Source organism: Podarcis raffonei, chromosome 6 (genome assembly GCF_027172205.1).
Source record: "Podarcis raffonei isolate rPodRaf1 chromosome 6, rPodRaf1.pri, whole genome shotgun sequence".
Lineage (NCBI taxonomy): Eukaryota > Metazoa > Chordata > Lepidosauria > Squamata > Lacertidae > Podarcis > Podarcis raffonei.
This window is the reverse complement of record NC_070607.1, coordinates 85,119,816-85,142,701: the sequence shown is the minus strand read 5'-3', so window position 1 is coordinate 85,142,701 and position 22,886 is coordinate 85,119,816. Positions and strand designations below refer to the sequence as shown.

At 47.7% G+C, this 22,886-nt stretch overlaps 1 protein-coding gene across 3 annotated transcripts in view; it reads left to right on the top strand.

Annotated features, from left to right (window-relative positions):
- Nucleotides 1-450: 450 nt before the first annotated feature.
- Nucleotides 451-22,886, top strand: part of BMP7 (bone morphogenetic protein 7) — a 75,776-nt gene continuing 53,340 nt past the window's right edge. Inside the window, exon 1 of one of the 3 annotated variants that reach the window (XM_053394323.1) lies at nucleotides 451-1,619. In XM_053394323.1, the coding sequence (XP_053250298.1) occupies nucleotides 1,169-1,619 (451 nt within the window). In that variant the 5' untranslated portion in view covers nucleotides 451-1,168. The remainder of the gene's footprint in view (nucleotides 1,620-22,886) is intronic. The other 2 variants (XM_053394322.1, XM_053394324.1) reach the window with 2 other exon arrangements.

Genomic DNA, 22,886 nt, shown 5'->3' with positions numbered 1-22,886 from the left:
GAGCCACTCACAGTCTTAATTTGCTCAGAGATCTAAATTTGCATCCATTCATACACATTAGCATTTGCAAAGTCTATGCAAATCTGCATCATGAGCCTGTTCCGAGAGTCCTTTTAAAGACCTAACAACGCCCTTACTTACGTAGTACTGTAGCATAAAGGTACGGAGATTGAAAGGAAGCAGTATCGAGCTTTATTTTGTTTTTACCTGCTTGCTTTAAACTGCGCAGCTCCTTGCTAAGCCCTATACACGGAGAACAGTATACCAGAAATATAGTTCCCATTTCACAACCCCCCCCCCCAAAAAAGGTGGTTAGCAGCTACACTTTAGAAATAAACGCTGCGGTTTGATTTCCCCCGTCCCAGAACTTTGGCGGGGCGTTGCTGTTGCCGGAACTGCAACAACTTCACTCCGAGCCGCAGCCGCTCGCTTTGGGGCTCGTCCGCCCACGTGAGATCCTACCTGGGGGAGCAAGCCCCGTCGAGCAAAGGGGGGGGGGCTCGCTCCCGCGGAAACGCGCCGCGTGCCTGCGTAAAACAAGTGCCTCGCTTTCCCGGTGCCAGATGTGGAAGGCCGACGCGCACGCCGCGTGCGTAAAAACCTTTATTTCCCAATCTCACCCCACCCCAAGGGTCTGAGCGTTGTTGAGGGGCACAGAGCCTGGATCGGCGGGGGAAGCAAGCGGCGGACCCACGCAGCCGGCGAGGCTGGCTTTTCCTGTGGCTTGACTTCGGGACACTTCTCCCAGTTGGGCGAGGGAGTGCAACGCGCCGAGCTCCGCCCCTTTGCGCGAACTCCCGCTGCCGCTTGCTCGGCTAAGCCGCCGCTCAGAAGCCTTGCGCTTGGTGGCGAGGCGGGCGGGCGAGCCAGCGAGCGAGCACATCCCCGAGGGAAGCGGCCAGGTCGGAGCCCGGGGTCCTGCCCTCTCTCCGCGTATGGCTCTCGGCAAGTAAGCGCGCTCGCTCCTCCCTTCTTCCCGGGATCGCCCGGGCTATCATGCGCGCCTCTCCGTGGGCTCTCCAGGGCAGCTCGCCGGCCAAGTGATCGGTCCCTCCGCGGCGCGCTCGGCTGCCCCTTCCTTTTTAATGCGCGGCTCTTTCGGCCGGCCGCCTCTCCCGCCGCCGCCGCCCAGCCCGCCGGCTCCCTGGCTCTGCCCCCCGTGACGGAGATGCGCGCGGCGGGGTGGTTCAAGCGGCGGGCGGCGGAGGCGGCTGCCGCCCGGCTGCTGGTGTGGCTCCTCTTGGGCGCCTGGGCTGTGGAGCTGCGCTGCGCCCTGGCCGACTTCACGCTGGAGAACGAGGTGCACTCGAGCTTCATCCACCGGAGGCTCCGCAGCCAGGAGCGCCGGGAGATGCAGCGGGAGATCCTCTCCATCCTGGGCTTGCCCCACCGGCCGAGGCCCCATCTGCACGGCAAGCACAACTCGGCGCCCATGTTCATGCTGGACCTCTACAATGCCATGTCGGTGGAGGAGGAGGGCGCCGGAGGCAGCGACGGCGGAGAGGGCTACTCCTACCCTTACAAGCCCATCTTCAGCACCCAGGGGCCGCCCCTGGCCAGCCTGCAGGACAGCAACTTCCTCACCGAGGCCGACATGGTCATGAGCTTCGTCAACATGGGTGAGTCTCTTGGCTGGCAGGGAGAGGGAGAAGGGGCTTGGGGAGCACTTGGGAGACGACACTTCCTCCTTGTGGCCTGGGGAAGCCAGGAGGAACCTGTGGGATGGTGAGGCCAAGTGGCTGGCACCGGCAATGCAAGGGCATAGCAGCCCAGGCCTGGCATCCTGGGCAGTTCCTGTGGCATCCATGCGCCACCCTGTAGGGCCTGTTTGGGCAGACACCTGCAGCAGGCAGGAGCCAGTTCCCCCAATGCCGCCGCCCCAATAGTGGTACTCCATGGCATTGTGGGAAATTGCAGTGACCCAGCGGGATGGCCCCCCCATTTTGCCAGACATCTCTTCAGACATGGAGCTAATCTTTTTTTAAAAAACAACAACCCCGCTTGAACTCACCTGGAAGTATTTATTACTATCTCTTCAGTGTTTGTCCTGGCTTAAGATGCTGCCCCTTCACTCAGAAGTATTAGACTGGGCTTTAAAAATATTAACGCTCCACTTAAGCACCTTTTGAGGAACGCTCTAGTTACACGTATGAGACAGCTGTTCAAGGAAGGGTTTGGTGCAGCACTTCTGAAGTGTTTTGATCTCCACCCCCAAAAAAGTTTATTTTAATTTCTGGGATCCCCCATCCTTGCACCAGCCATCAGGACAGCAATCCTTCATGTACCATTCTTGTGTGTCTGCAGCCTGCTGCTGTTAAAGACCTGTTGATTGGGGTTCTTACCCAACACTGGCATTTGAAAAGGTGATGGTGTTTGAAAAGCAGAATTATGATGCCTCTCAGATCTGCAAGCAGAGAAACATCTGAACAAATTAGTGGGTCTTTGCTAATTGGGTTGGATGGATGGGAACAAGTGGAGGAACTGCTATCCTCACAAATCCAGTGTGAATCAGTTATGATCTTCTTCTAAGGGACATTATCCTACCAGTGTGTCTTGAATGCTGAGAGAAGGATGGGTCCCTCCTCAGGATCCTGTCCCTCCTTATAACTTTATATCCCTCCTAGGACTAGGTGATCCATACGCAACAAGGGTGGTGGTGTCCCACAGCGTGAGAGCCATTAATTTAACATGTAACCTGTCAGTGCTGAGTGATCTTCAGATATATTCTTTTGCTTATTACTGAGTGTTTCTAGGATAGCCACCTGAAATACTTTTCCAAGGCCAAAGGTTTGGGCCATCAGCTGTTTTCAGCCCTTTCCCTGCTAAGGCAACATTCATAGATTCACTTTAAGGCTGCAATCGTATGCACACTAACTTGGGAGTGAGTGGTGCTTGAATGCATAGGACCAAGATGCATGGCAAACCATGGCATGTTCAAAAGACAGATTAACCACTGAGTAGCAAATAGAGCCCTTTGGGTTCCATGCTTGCAACAGCCAGCGTGGATTGCAAGCATCAACTGAAACCTTCACCAATGAGTATGGATTTTTAAAAGATGAGGAAATTGCATCATTTTACTGTGTACAAGTGCTTAGAGCCTGGAGGTTACAGAATCTTGTGTATGGGCCCCTAATTATACTTTAATGTACATGTTTTGGTACCCAGTTCACAGTAGGGGTGGGGTACTTGTCTAGCTCTTTAAAAATCAAGTAAAACAGGGAGGGGTATGGTGCTGCTATGGGGTAATTTAACCTAGAATAAAGACCTTTGTGACTCATTTAGGATTGTGAGAATAATTCCGTATGCATGTGCTGAAAGAGTAATAATTTCTTTTCTTTTACTATGGAAGTACTGTATGGACAAAGTGTTCTTATGGAAAACAGCTCTGTATCAAGAAGTCTTGAGAACTAGCTATAACAAAGTGGTTCTCAGTTGTAGTTGCAACTCTGATGATTGATCATGTGGTGTTGTTAATTGTGGATTAATTAATCTCAATTAGTGTCATCTTGTAAATGCACTTGGGAGCTGGCTCAGAGATATTTGCTGTGGCGACTTAGAACTCCTTGCTTCGCCTCCCAGTCTTGTTTTGTTGTCTTTGCTGCTGCCTGAACAGGAATGCCATGATGTCCATCTTTATTTCTTCGCTTTAGCAGTGTTTGCCTGCATTTTGCCATGAGGCTAGTTCAGAGTTGGGAACCTGAACTGCAGCAGGCCACAGACTGCAACATATAACAGATGAAGGGGCTTAAACCACCTTTGAATAACTGCAACATTGCTGGTGCTGCTGTAAATGAAGTCCTGGTGGAAAAGGAGACACACACAGGCAGTATTTAAGCTTCTCTAAAGAGCCAGTTTTTGTAGGGTTGCTTGTGGGGTTTCATTTCTTTTTCAGGCTGCAGTCCCCAAACCTTTTACTTTAGAGGGATCCTATTTAGACCAGTGGGAGAACTCTGCAGTAAGTGGGTTGTGATCTTAATGACCCCAAGAAAGGTTCTCTAGTAAATCCTCATTTGCTGTTCTTTCTAATGAGCTAGCCTGGGTTGCCAGCCCGTGCTCTTTTGGTGAGCACATGTGGATGGGTTTATGCAAATTAAATGGAAGTTGTCACTTTTCGGCTTGCGGTTGGCTGAGCCTTTTTAATGGGATGTGGTCCTCTGGTGGGGATTTCTCTTTGTGTGCTATGGGTCAGAATAAACTGGCTGGGTTTGAGTAGAACACTCTCAGGGGCAAGCTGTCTATTTAAAATATATAATTATAGGCACCAGTTTTGCTGTATCTGTTTTTAGCCTGTGTCACATGCATCTGGGAAACCACCGCATGTACAGATTGCAACTCTGTGAATCCAGACCAAATCCAAACAGAAGTTCAGAACAGCCAAGAGCTTTAAACGCAGCCCCAGGCTCCCCCCCCCCACTGCCCTCTACTCTGCAGCTCACATTTTAAACAAGAAGGGACTCCCTGGGAATTTGAAGGGACACACCCTTTGAATATGAAATGATAATCTGACTCATCTTTGTTGTTGTGTTTATGGGCTCTTTTGCTTAAAATTTCATGATTGTCCAAATGACCACAAAGTAAGACTGTTGATGATAAAATGATGGTTTTAGAAGAGTCTTGTGAATAGTCTGCAAGGTGCGGCTGCTGGGAGGTGAAAGACTAAAGAGGTGCCACTTCTAAGTAGACCTGGGTTGGGGGTGTCAAATCACCACCCTCAGGCCTCTTCAGGACTTTTCTGAGGTCACACCTATTATCTCCAGGCCAGATCCTTCAGTAACCCTGCTCTGCATTGCTTGGGTAGAATGTTTCCTTTAACTGCGATGATGCTGGCTTGGATCAATGGCAGCGAGATGGGTGTGGGTGTATGCACTATACAAAAGTTAGAGACATGCCCACTTTTGCCTCTAGGTCCTGCACATCACTTGAATGTGGCCCCCAGAAGGTTGCCTATGATAGTATGTGGCTCTTGGGCTGACAAGGGTTCTGCACCTCTGCTTTAGACATAGTCGTTGAACCTGTATGGAACTCCATTGTTGGGAATCCTTTGTAAAACTTGGGTTTGGTAAGGAAAAACCCCATACTGAGCTGAGCGTCTGAACCAAGATTATTCTTCTCTGTACAGAGATCAAGTATGCTAGTAAAAGAGAATTGCCAGGAGCTTGCCATTTTATGTATGTCAACGTTTGTACTCTGGGTGATATACATCTGAGCCTTCTAATTGTTCCACCCCCTCTTTGATGCAGAAGGATCATGGCAACTGGGTGCACGCACACTGGCGACCATGTGAACCTTCACACAGTTGTTTATAAACATGGTGTGTATGTGTATGTGTGTGTGTGTGTAGATACATGCGCATAAACACAGAGAGAGCCAAAATGTTCAGGCACACTTTCTAAATCCAGGAAAATCAGGACGAACTTATAAACAGTGAAACGCAATTCATAGAATCATAGGATAGCTCCGTCTGTAGAGCATGAGACTTCAGTCTCAACCCAGTCCTGTGCAGGCTTACTCTGAACTAAACGCTGCCGTGTTCAGAGTAATGTGGTCCCATATAGGTGAGCAAAGGATTGCAAGACTTAGAGCTGCTTTGCATATACACATCCATCCCTTGGTGGCTGCAGCAGCATCAAGCAATGACTTGTTTGTGTCATTGTTGAACACCACAGATAGAACTGTAGTATTCCATTCAATCAATTCCTTGCTTTTCCATGGAACTGCTCAGCTGTATCAGATGGTGAGCAATCAAGAGATGCAAATGAATGAATGAGATAGCTCACATTTTCCATTGTTTATCTCAGGGGTGGGGAACCTCTTTCAGCCCAAGAGGCACATTACATCCTGGGCAGCCTTTCAGGGGCCACATACAAGTGGTGGGCGTGGCCAGAGGCAAAGTGGGCATAACAACAGGTGTGACTCTTACCTTTGTAATAGCAGGCTATTTTCCAGCATGCGAAAGTCAGAGATTTCTGCATGCACATACACCGCTCCCACCTCCCAATTCTCAGTCTTACACCTAGGCAAGCAGAGGCATTACTGCAGTTCAAGTATACATCCCATCCTAGGAGGATCACTTGAGGAGGTTTCTGGGCAGCAACAGTGTGGTGTGAATTGTAGAGCTGGAATGGCCCATGAGCATCATCTAGTCCAGCTTTCTGCAATGCAGGAATCTTTAGCCCAACGCTGGGCTCAAACTCATGACCCTGAGATTTAAGAGTCTCATGCTCTACTGACTGAGCTATCCCAGCAGTTAAGTGTGCAGCTTGAGGAGAGGGGATGTAGCTTAGATAAAGGTTATATAATAGTAAGAACATAAGGAGAGCCTTGCTGGATCAATCCCAATAACCCTTAACGTGAAATTTGTCCTTTTACTGCCCATTCACACAGTTTGGAAATATCATTTTGGAGCTCATTGCAACCCCCCTTTTAAACTACTCTGAATAAATTGGTATCAACAGCAAACTTTGCTACCTCTCTGCTCACCCCTTTAACTTTAGATCATTTATGAACAAGTTAAAAAGCACAGGTCCTAATATCAGTCCTTGGAGTGGGGGGGCGTGTGAGTTCACTTTCCAAATCTCTCCAGCAGTAGAAGTAGATAAACACAGGTGGCAGTTCCAGAGAAACAGCGTGCATTATTTGTTTCCTAAAAAGCTAGCTGACTTTCCACAAATGTCTTAGAATCCTCATCCATTACCTCTATGTAAGCAAAAGCTACAGGAGTCTTGTGTTACAGTTTGAAATATTTTAACAAACCATTTCATTTGAGAGTTTAAGCAATATCACAAAAATTGTAGCCCAGAGAAAAGTGTAAAGCTTCATTTGAAATGCTGAACAGAAAGCTCTTCTTTGTCAGGTCCTGTTTAGGAAGAAATCATAGCTTACATAAAAGCAGACAACATGCTTCTACACTGTGCAGGTTGATGGGTTGAAGTTAAGGTAATTGCATGTACAGTGGTACCTTGAGTTAAGAACTTAATTTGTTCCGGAGGTCCGCTCTTAACCTGAAACTGTTCTTAACCTGAAGCACCACTTTAGCTAATGGGGCCTCCCGCTGTTGCCGCGCCGCCGGAGCACAATTTCTGTTCTCATCCTGAAGCAAAGTTCTTAACCTGAGGTAATATTTCTGGGTTAGCAGAGTCTGTAACCTGAAGCGTATGTAACCCGAGGTACCACTGTATTATATTGGGTCCAAATCCACCCCCTTCCTAGGGCCAGCATATGCAATCCACTGGGTCCCCCCCCCCTTGAGCTACTTAAGGTTAGATGAAGGGGGCTGTGCACCTGATGCTACCTTTGTGTTGAAAAAAATCCCTGCACATAGAAAAATACCACATCAGGGAGAAGGATAGGCTCAACTTTTCCTCCTGATTGGCTAATTTTCTATGGTGTAGGCAGTTTGCTTTATGGCAGAGCACCCAGTCGCTCCCCTGTTGCCTGCTGATTGTAGAGACCAGTCTAATGCTATACTTCAGGAGATGCTCTTCAAGAAATCATGGTGCTGTTATAGTTCTATTGTGTTTGCCTTTTGTTAGCATGGTCTGTCATTAGTAAGATGATAGGCAAGATCCAATCGTTTTAACATAGACAGGTGGAACTATTAGCAACAAGGCACTTCTGAGAGTTTTGTCTGTATGGTTTTGTTCCCCTGTCAACAGTGCATGCCAGGACGAGTTTAAGAAAGGACATAGATCCATAATAGCTTTCTTCATCCTTGTGCACACCTTTCATCCCATTGTAGTCTCAGTTCTTTCATCTCCCTGGGACAAAGGCCAGCTTGTTTATAGACTTCTTAATGAATTAGACTAGTTGCTAGCCAGCCTATATAGCGAAGCACAGCACCTGCTTTCAGACATACAGATTTCTATTGACAGTGGAAATTAGAAGATTTTTTGTGAGGTGGTGTCGCCCCCTTCAAACTGAAGGGTTTCTATAGCGATCTTTTAAAATTGCAGCCTGTATTAAACTGTGTGCCTTGGTTTTGTAAGAGATACTCTTGTGGGCATTGTATTTCCCAGGTAGGGTTTTGTTACATACGTCAAACTAGCGCAGCAAGTGCCATAATGCCAGAATGTGCATTGCAGCAGAGAAGTGTCATAGCACTATGGGAGCCTTTGCAGCTCCTTTTCCTTTTTTAAAGTAAGTTAAGTACAGAACATAAATAAAATAAATGCAGCCCTCAATAATTGCAACATATTGGTACACATTAACTGACTTCCTTGCAGTTTTCCACCTACCCCTTTGCGTGTCTGGTCATCGGGAGAAGGAGTTTTTCAAGGAGGTGCTAGGTGGGCAAGCTTTGCAAGGATGGCGGAAGATCTAAAAGATTTTGCATTTGGAACAAATGATCCTTTATGAGAAGACAGAGTGGCTTTGTAACTTGCAAGGAAGCACCGAAAGATGGAGAACCAGCAAACGACACTTATTCTTTTCTTTTTGTGCTCAATACAGTAAAGTATAGTTGGAGAACGTGTGAGGAGCTGTGTATCCTCTGATGCATAGACAGCCACAGAGGTGATGCATGACTTTCCCCTCCATGGATTACACTGGAATTGCAGAGAGAGAAAGTGCAATGGTCATATGCTTCCTTGCAATGTGCAAGGCCACCTTGAAAACAAACTTTAGTTATTATGGAAACCACAACAGTTTACTTGTCGTGACTCACACTGGAGAACCTGGGCTTTTAGCTTGATAGAGGTATTGAAACTTCACTGTTAAAGAAATCCTGTCGTACTGAGTGACAGTTCCCATAATCTGCAGATCATTGTTTAGTGCGCACAATTCTCCGAACTGCCATCATAAGGGCAAAGGAAACGGGAAATACCGGTGTGCATTGATCTTTGCTATTCTTTCCCCTAATATGGCAGTTACGGATGGCAGTTGCTAGCGTGCCAGCAAAACAGTGCAAGTTGGGTTTATGGGAGCATTGACCCTGCCTGCTCTGCCAGTAACACCAGAGCACCGCATGGCTGCTGCAGCAGCTAACAGCTCTTTTTCCAGCCCCTTAAACAGATGTGGAATTGAAAAACAGCAGTGATTTGACAAACCACACAGAGGAAGGCTTTCCAAAGGTGTGGAACCACCACTGACAAGACACTGATTCTTTAGAAGGGAGGGTACATGAACTGAAGGGGGAATGGATTCTTTTTTGGGGCAGGGGAGTTGTTGATGTTTGAAGTTGAGATCCCATCTGTTACACTGTTTGTAGCCCTGGGCAAGTTTCCACCTTGCTGAATATTCGTAAGCCCATCAAATGCCTTTGAGAAGCTTACAAGCAGGTATGAAGTCAACAGCCCTTCCCTGTTCATGATGGAAATGTTGGCTGTTAAAGGCACCAATTGCTCTGGGTTCCTGAGGGCAGCTGGGACATAGAGCAGAGGAAGCCGCCTTATATTGAGTCAGACCAGAGGTCTATCTAGCTATCTATCTATTGTTTACATGGATTGGCAGCGGCTCTTCCCACCCTTACCTGAAGATGGCAGGGATTGAACTTGGGACCTTCTGTGTGCAAAGCAGATGCCTTACCCCTGAACGGTGCTCCTTACCCAAAGCTGATGGACGGTTAAATCAGTTCTAAGTTTGTGGTGTAATATTCTCTTAGTGTTACAATTTTGGCCCTAATTCCTGCTTCCTCTCTTCTCTTGTTCCTTTTCCTTGGTTTTTCCTATCTGGCTCTCTGCTTGTTGTTGTCCCTCCTCTTTTTCACACTCGCATATGGGCAGATAAAGCATATTCCAACACGCATTTAAAGCACATTACTTCCCCTAAAGAATCCTATAGTCCCCCCCCCCGACAGAGCTACCATTTCCAGAACTCTTTAAAAACTACAGTTCCCAGCAGCCTTTGGGGGAAGCCATGCCCTTTAAACATGAATGGAATATGCTTTAAATGTGTAGCGTGGAACTGTCCTCCCTTCCTTTCCTCTGGCCCCCTTCTTGGTGGCCGAGACCCACACCCCATTGTTGTCCTGTGCTGGGCTGAGCAGCACTGCATCCTCAGGGAGGTCTTCCTGCTCCATCCCTTCCTTTCCATCTGGCTCACCTTCCAGCCAGACTGCCAACACCACCGCACACTGGAGACGACTCCTCCCTGAACTCTCATCACAGTAGCTTAGCCCGAGATAAGATCAGCATAAGCTCCCCCACCCCACCCTGACGTTGCAGCAGCTGGGATTGGGAGATTAGAACCTGGCTCTCCCCAAACTCTAACCATTGCACCACACTGCTGCCGCTTTTCCTCAGGTGTGCCGCTTGGGAGCTGTGGTAAGTCTAATGGGAAGTAGGGAACTGAACAATCACCTGTTCCTTTCGGCTTAGTTAAAAGCAGCAGGCAAGGGCTTGGCAGTTGCCCAGCCACCACCAAAGGACTCCCTCCCTCAGAATAGGGCCCCCAGGCCAACTTCTAAGATTGATGGTTTCCCCAGATCAATAGGTAAGTGAAACCCCAGTATTCAAGGAGAGAACAATACCACCCCACCTCCCTCAGACATGCAAAATAACCTGAGGGGTGTGTGGCGATACTTGCTTTCTGCTTTAGAGGACTGCAATCGAAACATAGCCATCCCAGGGTGAAACTCGTTGCGTGGCGAGTTCCCGCCCCCCACCAGGATAAATAAAGACACGAGACACCGTAGTTTAAGGTTAAATGGGCGAATTAGGCCACAACTTTATTGAATTCAGGAATGAGAGGCATTGGCTTAGGCATTGGTCCTAACGACTATCCGGCTCCAGCCCATTTGCTGGAGACACGGGGAAGGGTTAACACTATATTGGGGGAGTCTCCTGCCGAGGCACGTCGACTAGGAGCTCCCCTGGGTCACCGCTCTGGGGCGTGCCTTTGGCCCACACCTCCATAGGCTTCGGACAGGGCCACGCCCCCCGGAGTCCTTTAACGGACCACCCTTCGCTCACTGGGGGGAGGTGATGGCGTTCCTCCCCCCCCACATCCTCTTAACCCCTTCTTACCAATGCCTACCGCCAATGCCGAAGAGTTGTGACGAGTTGCTACGAGGCAGGCGAAAAACCAAATGGCTGTAAATTGCCAATTGGGAAAAATTCCTACCATGCCCCATGCGGCAACAGACCGAAGTCCATAGCAAAGTCAGAGACCTACCTAAAGCCTACCTAAAGGGAGGGAGGGTGGGAAAACGTGGGGGCTAGCCGGCGAAAAGAGGGCGAGCCCCCTCTGCGCCGGCCCTAAATAGGGCAGACACGGCCGGGATTCCCCTGCTCTCGTGGGGGCTGAAACCAGCCCCCGCTCACGTGGGGGGTTGGCGTGAAGCCCGCAACCCCACCTCCTGGGCAGGCCGGAAGTGGCTTTGTCTTTCTGTTGCAAATTGAGGAAGGACCTCGCCCTTTAAAACGGGGGTCAGCAACCTTTTTCAGCCATACCTCCCTCAGACCATGTGGTGGGCTGGACCATATTTTGGAGGGAAAAAATGAACGCATTCCTATGCCCCACAAATAACCCCGAGATGCATTTTAAATAAAGGGACACATTCTACTCATGTAATAACATGCTGATTCTTGGATCATCCGTGGGCTGGATTGAGAAGACGATTGGGCCGCATCCGGCCTCCGGGCCTTAAGTTGCCTACCCCTGCTTTAAAATGAAGAGTAAATCTTGGCTGCTGCTAATGAGAATCAAAAGGCAGGTGGTTGTTTGTTTGTTTTTAAATATATTTTGTTAAGGTTTTTGGATGTCAGTTTAAGATGGCTTTAGAGGAGGATTAGGCTGTGAACGGCTCCTGGTCACCAGTCATGATGTATGCTATCTACAGGATCAGTGAGCCTTTGAATTCCACTCACTGGGGAACAACGCCTTCAGAGTGCTGTTGCTCTCAAGTCCTACTTAGTAGGGTGCCTGGTTGGCTGCTGTGGGAGTCTGGGTTGCTGGACTGGCTAAGGCTCTGGCCTGGTCTAGTTCAGCATCAGGTTCTCACAGTGCTATGGGAAACCCGCAAACAGGACCTGAACGCAGCAACACTCTCCCCACTTGTGGCACCCAGCAACTGGGAGCGACACTTTCGCAATCCTTATGCCTGCCCCACACTAACAGATGGAGACTGTTTTGTGCTTGGTGACGTAAGGTGCAGGAAGGATGGGGCATAGCCAAGTAGCAAGGGATGTGCTGTAGGTAGCTCAGTGCACCTCCTTTGCATGCAGCAGCTCCTTGGCATGTCTAGCAAGAGCTGGGAGGGACTCCTGGTCTGAAATTGTAGCTAGCCACTGGTAGTACGTGTTGACAATACTGATCTAGTTAGACCAATGGTCTGACTTGGTTTCCTCTGCACATTTTCCCAGACTGTGTGTGGCTTTGCACATGTCCCAACCCCTGTCTGTTTATAGTGGTGTTGTTAGGGAAGATACTTCGTTTTCACTTGTTACTTGGGCATATGAAGCCATGAATGGCTTGGGAACCAGGTAATTGAAAGAGCACGTGTCCCAGTATCAGCCATCTTGGACAGTACGATTGGCAGACGAGGCCTTGTTGGTGGTGATGCCACCAGGGGCTGCTTGGCTGGTGTTGACCTGTGACAGGCCCTTTCTGGTGGTGACTCCCTTTTTGTGGAATGCCCTCCCTCTCTGGTGAAGTGTATCTTGCTTTCAGAAGCAGTTTGAAAGCTTTCCTGTTTATAGGCATTTGATGGCTGAAGGATACTGTTCCTGACAACCCTGAGACCACGAGATGAGAGAATGCTTGTAATTGTTTTTGGAATGTCTTAATTGTTATGTACTGAAGTTTTCACCCTGGGCCAGCAGGGGGATACTGTAGATAGTTCAGGTCCACATATGCAAATAAGGGATCGAAAGTGACGTTCAGTGATTGGATAGTTACAGAAAATGGTTACTGTTGCGTTCTAGTGGAGCTCTATATAAGCAGGCTGACTGAACCCTTCAGTTCAGTTCTGTTCTGGTCTGTGAATAAACAAGAGCTGTTTGTAGAATCGCTGTGTCGTCTGATATGTTCACCCACAACTTAACATTAATGATAACTGTTTCTGGTATTTTTAACTGCATTTGTTTTTAGAATCCTTCATGATTCCAGAATGGTGATACCCAAATTGGATATATTTCTGTTTCAGAGAACTGTTTCCGTATTGATTTCTTTGTGGACCTGCTACAAGTGCTTTATAGGTTTCAGAGTATTTTAAGGTACGTGCTGAGCTTATAGGAAACACTGGTCCAGGCTATTGGGAACTGTTACCTCATGTGAACTCAGAGGCACCCCTTCCACCCTGATCACAGGAGATCAGGAATCCAGCTGTATTTCTGAGATGTTTGTCCATTATTATTTATCTCATTGGTAAATCCCTTCGGGATTCCTTGGAACAAGGTTTGAAAAGCACCTCTCTAGGCTACAAAGGAGTCCATGCTGCTTCTCAACAGGGTCCTGTGTGATGCTTGGAAATGCAACTGGACCTTTCAGTAGTGAGAAGTGCAGATTTAACTCAAAGGTGGCCAAGTGATTTTATCTTTTATGCTTTTTATGCTCAGGCAATGGAGCTGGAAACTGTGACTCATAAATTTTATAAATAAAAAAAAATACAAGGGCATGAACTCTCTTCCAGTTGTGGTTTTGGTGATGAAGCAGGAATAAAATCATAGCCTGGGCACATTTGCAATGCATTTCATTTTGAACATGATTTGAGCAGGCTTTGCAGTAATATTTTTTATTTTCTGCAAATTCATTTTTGTGTGAATCAAAAGTGCACCAGCATGGAAGCAGTTTCTCCCTTCCAGTGCTCAGGTAGCCCTGTAATCGACATTGAGGTGTGCTGACTTCAGGCTAACAGGATATACACTGAATGTACACTGGGATAGCTCAGTTGGTAGAGCATAGGACTCTTAATCTCAGGGTCGTGGTTTGAGCCCCAAGTTGCACAAAACATTCCTGCATTGCAGCAGGTTTGGCTAGATGACCCCCAGGGGTCCCTTCCAGCTCTACAATTCTATGATTTACTAGAGCAGTCTTTCTCAACCTGTGGGTCCCCAGATCCCATCATCCCTGAGCTCTGGCCTTGCTAGCTAGGGGTGATGGGAGTTGTAGTCCAACAACATCTGGGGACCCACAGGTTGAGAACCGCTATACTAGAGCATTGAGATACACCAGTCAAAGCCAAGTTTAAAACAGTGGCCAGAGGGTTGGGGCCAGGTACAAGTTTGCCTCTGAATACAAGTTGCTGGGGATTGCCAGTGTCTCTCTTAGATCTTGGGATGCAGGCTTCCCGTCTCCTTTTGGTTGGTTACCATGAGAACAGAATGCTGGACTAGATAGGTCTTTGGTCTAATCCAACAGGGCTGCTCTTACCTTCTTAAATGGTACCTTGTGTGGCTCCAATTATCTCCTGCACCCCAAGAGGCCACCCACTGAGTTAACTTGCATTGGCAAGTACAGATCTACATCTGAGTTGCTGCAGATCATAATTCCTATCACAAAACTAAAATTGGCCAGCAGGGCTGCACTAAGACGAGGTCAAAAGCAGCTGACGAATACACCTATTTTACAGGTGAGGCACACTGAAGCCGAGAGATAAGTGGTTAGCCATCTCAGAGATTTTTCTTTTAAATAACATTTTCCATTGTTCAACTACTGGAAGTCAGAAACACTTGCAGATATACTGCAAGTCACTGAGTAATCTGCCAGTAGACCCTACTCTTACCTTGGGCTCACCCCTGATCTGAGTGGTCTTAGCAAGGCCGTCACAAACAGCAGAGTTGTCCCACCTGCTTGGAACAGGTTGCTGAAAATATTTGCTGGTCAGGGTGGCCGTTTTTGTGTTCTTCCCTCTTCCCTCTTGGGCTCAGTATGAGTGCGAAATGCTGTCAGCTCCAGTCACCTCACTGACAAGTATAAAATTGTGGTTAAATGCTTGACAAAACTGAAAGAGAGAGAGAGAGAGGAGGGGGGAAATTAGGAAAATTACTCATTCTTGGAAAGAGTGCACAAAAGTGACTTTTGGTTCATGTAAGCGAAGATGCTGAGGAGACCTTGAGTTTCAGTTTACTTCATACCATCTGGTGGTGTTCTCTCCCCCCCCCCAAATTTCCCCCCTGACAAGTATTTGGCACCAGAATATGCATCCCATTGCCCCCCTAGAATAGCAGGCTTTTAGCACTGTAGGGCATTAGCGTTTTTCATTCTGAAGCAGTTTAAGGGGGGGGGGACGGACTTGTAGAGAATCCTCCGTTGGGACTGGTTTTGTGAAGTGAATGCAGGGGGCAGGCCTTTGCAGCTGTAACCTGGCTTGTGTTAAAAATTGGAAAGGCTGCTTTGCATTCCATCTCGCTACAGGCCTTCCTTGGTGTACAGCCAAAGGTTAATATAGATGTCGCAAAGTTTCTCCCTCCCTGCCCCAACCCCCCACTTCGGAGAGCTTCAGATATAAGAGTATGTGTACAGCTGTGTTTGTAGTAACCCTTTCATAATCACACTTCTTAAACTTGCATTTCCCGGCTTGTATAAATGAAAAGAATTTCTGAAGGGATATTTGACCTGCGTTTGAACTTATTTGATCTTCACGTATTTCCCACTTGAAACAAAGCAGATTAAATCTTGGCCCTGAGAAGGCCTGTCGAGGATCACATGATGTGGTCCATACATCAGGGTAAATACACTTTTTTTCTCTCTTTCTCCCTCCTTTTTTAAACGTCTCTGGATGTTTTGAGAAGCGTGTGCATTGGGTCATTTTATGCTGAGATTTAGAAACCCGCCCAAAAGGCTCAGAGCAAAGCAACACCAGTGTTCCTTAGGGACCTTTAAGAATAGCTCCTACAACAGCAATCTTAATAAGGATATGCAAAAAGGTACTTCTGTATGTGGATGTATAAAAGCGTTCAAAATTGCCTGTCAAATCGTCTCTCATTAAAAGTTTGCTAAAAAAAAAAAGCTGCCAAGTTTTCTTTGAAGATGCTTGTGCTTTACAACCTGTAGATATTCTAGAAGTGGAAAGCAACCATTGAGAGACGCCCTCTTCTCCTGCTCTGTCCCCACCCCCCCAGCATTTTAATCTGATGTATAGGCAGCACCGTCAAGCATTGAATGGACCATAGAAATTGACGTGGGACATGGCCTGGGCCGATGGGTTCTATAGCATGAGCGTCAAATAAAAATATCAGGTGGTGTGATGTTTTTCAGCAAGGTGGAAGGGTGATTATTTATAGCGATACGAAGGATAAAGGGGAAATGGAAAATGTATGTTCCGAAATCCAGATCTAGAGTGGTCTGTGTATGTGTGTGTTGCAGGTGGGGGTCTGCGTGCTTTTAGTTACGTTCCTGAAATATCTCCTTTCTCTCTAGCATTTCGCATCAGGAGGCTTTGAAAACCTCTTTGGGTTGGGAAGCATTCAAACTACTTGACTTTTTTAAAAGGGAGCTGCATATGTGCATAGGCTTGTAATTAAAGTACCAGGACAAGTGGTTAAGTGCAATAGGCCTCAGGAGGAATATTGCAGAGGGAGTTGTTTTCAGGCTTGCAAGCCTGCTTTAGTATATCATCGCTATGCACGAGAGATTCGGAACAGGTCCTCTAGCACGTGTATGTTATGTTGTGTATATATGATTGACAGATGATGTTTTATTTAGTTCTTTTAAAAAAAATAGTTCCTAATCAGGGACAAAATCCAAAGCAAAGACTGCAATTCAGTTGGATTCGTCTTAGGATCTCCTTCATTCTGAATATCAAAGTGTTCGGTTAACAGTTGTATTTAGGAACCTCTACCACTGAAAGACACCCCATCTTTCTGAGCCATTAATGCTTATATCTGATCTTTAGATGATGCTATAATATTTTGGTATGTTACAAGGGGTGGGGGCAGGGGACATGTAATTTATTTGTGACATATTATGTGTTCTTAACGACACAAACAATTAAAAAAAGTTAAGAGTGGTGGCCAACTAACTTTTACTCAGAGTAAACCCATTGAAACCAATGGACCTAAGTTAGGGGGCAATCCTGAGCTCAGTTCTGCTGGGATGAGCAACTCCAGAGCTCATGGCTGAATCCTGGCTCAGCTGGACAATTCTAGCGTAATTTCCTGCTGAGCCAAGACCAGCAGATTGTAAGAATTCTGGGGGAGTGGAGAGGATAGGAGTGAAGCGGGGCACTTTATGCTGGATCCTAAGCCTGCTCATCTTTGTCACATGACCTGACAGCCTAGCATGAGTTCCATCAGCAATGGAAGTCCATGGGGAGGGTCTGCAGAAATCTGTAGAAATTTCAGCTCAGGCTCACCTACAATCAGGGCCGTCTTTACCCAGGGGTGCAAGGGGTGCAAGGGGTGTGGGGCACCTGGGTACTGAATTCTGGGGGGCGCCAGGCGCTGCCACTGGAAGGAGCAAATGCGAAAACTGCAAAGGCAACCCTTGGGCGGCAGCACAAGACAATGCAATGTCGCTGTGATGGCCTGGGATTCAGAGTTGGATGCTGAACCTGAGGAATCCCAGCCTGCACAGGATTCCCCGCCTCCAGAAGCAGCTGAGCTGGGGCTGGGGCATGAGCCTGAAGGGTCCTCACCTGCGCTGGATCCTCAGGTGCCAGCTGAGTCTGCTCGGGCTCCTGAGGGGATGGAGGACCCATTGCCTGCAGGTGCTCCACTCTCAGCCCTGTCAGAGGAAACTGAGGTTGCCTCTGGGTCCGATAACCCTCCAGCCTCTCCTGGGCTGCAGAGGCTTAGGGCAGAGAGGCGGAGGGAACTAAGTTCCCGCAGAAGGAGTGCTCGCCTGCAGGCCAGGACAGGCAAGTCACCTGAGGATCGGGGCCGCCCTATGCCTCGGGGCAGGTAAAAGCCAGCTAGCCCCAGTCCCAAGTTGCGGAAGCAACGTTGTTGGTCGCCAGTTCCTGCCTGAACCCTGCCCTGCACTCAGCGTCAGCTTTTATGGACTGCCTTCATATTGCTCCTTTGACCTCGGACTGGACTCGGACCTTGCCTCTTGATCTACCCACGGGACCAGCACAGTCGCTTCTGCAGAGCCTTGACAAGACAAACCCTGCCGGGTTCCTGACCCCCTTAGAAGTTTGGCCTCCCCCTCGAAGGGGAAACTTGGGAGGCGGCATGCCACACTGAGCATGCTCCAGCTGCATCTCACTTCAGTTTGTGCTTCCTGCAGTGTGGCATGCTGCCTCAAGAGCTCTTTGTGCAGGGATGTTGCACTCGGGAGAAGGGCTCCGGGCACCTGGTGAAAGGCGCTTTGCTCCTGGAGCACACTGCACAGGCACAGGGCACTTGGAGCACTTGTCAGAGACCACACCCAGAAATGGGGAATGGACAAGGCCTGCGTGCTAACAGCTTTCTCCCAAGCTTCTCTTCACAGCAGGACAGGAATGGCAGCAGCAGTAACTGCTGCACGCTGGCAATGCAGCACCTCCAGCAACCACTCACGGGGAGGAGCAGCCATGGAGACAGAAAACCAGGTCAGTCTGAGAGGAGGACGCACCACCCTGACCCCAAATGCCACTCACAACACACACACCCCTCGCCCATTAGCCCTGGTCCCTTTGCGGGATGCAGAAACTCACCAGCACCATAATACATGTGCTGTGGAATCCATTTGCAGGGGATCCGGCACCACGGATGGGGTGGGAAATAGAGGGGTCAGGTGTGTGTGGGGTAGGCACCTGCAACTGCTAGCCCCCATTCTCATTCCGCTGTGTGATTGCCTTGCAGATGCTCAGCTGCGGAAGAGGTGGCAGCGCCGCCGCCACCTGCTGATGGGATCCAGGAAGGAGCGCCACAACCGCAGGCAGGTAAGGGACAGCACAGACACAGCTCTGAAGATCTGCCCCTCCATCTCCATTCAGCGACTCTGTGCTTTGCAGGAGCCAGTTCCGCTGCCTCAGCGGAAGGGGCACTGACCAACTTGCAGACCACAAGCCCAACACAGGGGCACCCTCCATAAATTTGGTGTGCTCCCTCCCTGTGATGGGGGGGGGGTAACCACTGTTGGCTGATGCACCAATAGCACTTGAGTACACCCCCTCAGTTCTCACCCCTGCTCCTCTCACTGTCCCTGCTGCGCCAGGCTCATAGTTCACAGGCTGCAAGTCAACAGGTGCTGCACCCATCATGGATCCCCCTCAAGCAGAGAGGCAGTCCTGCGACTGAGACCGAACCCACCTCCACACCTTGGCAGGAGGGGGACCCCACTGTCGTGGTTTGCAAATAAAGACTGAATGTTTGCAACTGTCTGCTCTGTCTCTTGTTTATTCACATATATCGACTGCTAGATTAATAGGCATTTGCTGTCCAGGGTTTCAGACACAGCTCTTTTCAAGCCCTATCTGGAGATGCAGGAGATTGAACCTTGGCTCTTTTACGTGTAAAACTCAGTCTTTTCTTATGCGCTACGGACCCCTCCTCCTAGGTGCTAAAGGAGAAGATGAGGTATCTTCTTGCACAAAACCCTCTTTCTATAGCCAATGATTAATGCTTGACCCTGGGATGCTACTCATTTTGCACAACCTTAGTATATGGCTGGGTTAACTGTTATGCTAAGCGCTCTGCAGAGTAGGGCCCTATTCAAAGAGATACCCTTTTTGCCTTGGTGAGTTATGCATATCATTGCTATCTTTTAGCTGCTGGGCATGGTAAGCAGAAATCTGTAGGAAGGTAGTTGAAAAGTAAGACAAAAAAAAAAGCCTTATTTGCTAGAAACAATAGCAAAATCCTGCCCAGATTTCTGTTTTGTGCATGCAAAGAAACCAGTATTTACACTGATGTATTTATCTAATGTTCTGGGGTTGTAACCAGCAATGTAGCACCTGGCTGCTGCTCCACTAGCCTGTTGACTCTAGTGCATTTTGAATGAAGCTATATGCTCTGTTTGGAGATCTCTCTCCCTCCACATTCCCCTTTCATAGCCTCTCCCAACTCAAGGCCTTGGCGGAAAAGTGACTGCTTGTGACATGTTAATGAGGTGTTAATAGCTCCAAGTGAGGTGCGAATAGTTGCTGAAATAGTCTTAATGGCAGCTGCATGGACCTTATACTATAGGTTGGGAAGAAGAAGAAGAAAGACCAAAAGGTCTTTCATTTCCCAGAAGGTGGAAGAAGCAACAAGGGGAGCATCTTTCCTGGACCTGGTCCTCTCTAACAGGGCGGAACTGATGGATGAAGTAAAATTACTGGGAACCTTGTGAGGAAGTGATAATGTTCCCTTGGGTTTCATTCTATAGAGGCAAGGGAAAGCTGAGTGTAGTTGAACATGCACTCTGGAATTTAAGAAGACTGATTTCAAAAAGTTTAAGGAATTACTGGGTAATCTCAGAGACTCTATCATCTTTGAGAATTCTTGGAATACAGGTGAGGTCCATCTTCACAAAAGGCAAAAAGAGACCCAGGTAACTATCAACCAGAGAAGGTGGCGTTGAGACCAGGAAAGGTCCTTGAACATATAACTAAACAGTCGGTCTGTGAGCACTTAAAAAAGGATGCCTTGATTACTAACAACCAGCATGGGTTTCTAAGCTGCAACTACAGAAGTACAGTGAGTGTCCTGATCAAGGGAAGTAAAAGTACCACTCTGTTCTGCCTTGGTCAGGCCACACCTGGAATACCGTGCCCAGTTCTGGGTGCCACAATTTAAGAAGGATATTGACAAGCTGGAACATAAAGAGGAGGGCAGCCAAGATGATCAATGGTCTGGAAACCCTTGGGGAATGGTTAAGGGAGTTGGGTGTGCTTAGCCTGCTAAAGAGGAGATATGATTGCCATCTTCAAAATATCTCAAGGGCTGTCACATGGAAGATTGAGTAAGTTTGTTTTCTCCTATTCTGGAGGGTAGGACCCAAACCAATGGCTTCAGGTTACGAGAAAGGAGATTCCAACTTAACATCAGGAATAACTTGCTAATGGTAAGAGCTGTTTGTCAGTGGAACAGACTTCCTCAGAAGGTAGCGGACTCTCCTTCCTTGGAGGTGCTTAAGTAGAGGTTGGATGGCCATCTGTCATGGATGCTTTAGTTGAGATTCCTGCACTGCAGATTTGAAGTATAGCAGCTGATAGGAAGTGGAAGTTACAAATATAAGTAATATAGCAGCTTTGTAAGGTAAGAAACGAACACAATGGAAGGCTTGATGGGAAGTCGATGCATATGAGATACATGTTCTGACGGTTGTTTTGAATTTGAAAAGCTAAAAAAAATAATGTTGAAAAAGAGTTTCATGAACCTCAGGGGGTTGGGCTAGATAATCCTTGGGGTCCCTTCCAAGTCTACAGTTCTATGATTCTTTAACAGGAGGCCATGTGCCACTGCTGTTTACATGGAAGATGGCAAGGAGGAGATCCATTGCACATGCCTTTGGGGCACAGAGAGGCATTACCAACTCATTGTTGAGCATCCAAATACACTGAATGCTTGATTTTGCGAGGCAGTTGGGCAATCAGATCTGGCCTTCCAAAAAGTGTGAACCTGTCGACTTTGCTAGATCACCAGAATCCAGAGCTTTGGGAGCAAGAGCTGCTACAGAGACCCTCATCAAGGCCTGTGGTTTAAGAAGCCCCGAAGCAAGTCTTGCAATGTACAGCCCAAAAGGAAGGCCCCTCTTGAAACCCACAACATGTGTTCTTACGGTGCGGCCATTGCTATTGACAAACAGCATACATTTTGACATCTCTGTGTGTGCATAAGTGCACTGGCTGTCTTTGGAGAGTGGGTAGCCAGAGCAGGTTGCTCTTAGTCACTGCAGTGGTGAAGTGACTGTTTTACACCAGTTTGGGGAACAGTTTTATTCCAAGACGCACAAAGGTCTAATTTGGCAGTTTTGTTCTTCTCTCCATTGTTGCTTGTTCAGCTGCTTTTAAAGCACATGCGCGCGCACACACACATACACACACACACACACACAGAGAGAGAGACAACTTTCTGCCTTTTCTTAATATAAATTGCATCCAGTTTGGGACATCTTGTGGGGGGAACGGTAGAGGGTGGAGTGGTGGGGAATGAAATGCAACTGTAAAGATTAATTTTTTAAAACGCTTCTAACTATTAAAGCCTAGTCAGGGGCTGTTGACAGATGCCTTTTTAAACGGGACACTGCTATGCTTTAGTTTAATATATTCTGGCAGTGTCAGCGAGGTTAAGGCTAATACAGAGTTGTGCGGATCCTGTCAGGAGGAATGTGGGGATTACATTTAAAAGGGGGTGGGTGGGGTGAGCGGCACAGCTGTGTACACTTATTACAAAAAAGGGGGTTAAGTCCCACCGCTAGAATCAATATATTAAATTGCAAGGGCCTTTGTTTTTAATTAGTCAAAATAAAGTATGCTGTTATAGCTGTTATGGCTTCTCTCCTTGAACCGCAGTGAGGAAATGCTAATATTTATACTGAAACTGTTAATTTGTGGCTAAAACAATAACATGTTTAGTTTTTACACAGCTCAGTGCGTCTTAATGCACAAGATGCCCAAGAGTGGCTGAGATGACGGATTGGAATCCGCTGAGTGAAGGAATAAGGCAGAGTGTTTAACAGTGGCCAGGTGGAATATTTTAGCCAGTAATGCACCACATTTGGCAATAATGGTATATCTCCCCCCGCCACCTTTCTTTTTTCCTAAACCCTTCCTGTCACACACTTGACTTATTTCAATAATGTTCATTGACTTAATTGTGTCCGTTTTAGTCTTTCAAGAAACAAACGAAGGGACCGCTTTAGAAATAAATTTTTAAAAATCCATTCTATGGGACTTCTAATGAGTAACACATACACACAAGAGACTGCACCCCGCTACTCAGAGTAGACCCATTGAAATGAATGGACTGATTTAGTCACATCCATTCATTTCAATGGGTTTACACTGAGTGTTCCTAAACCCAGGATCAGGATGCGGGAACTGATTCTTTAACGCAAGGGTGGGGTGCTGCAGATGTTTTTGGCTCCCAGCTCCCAGCAAG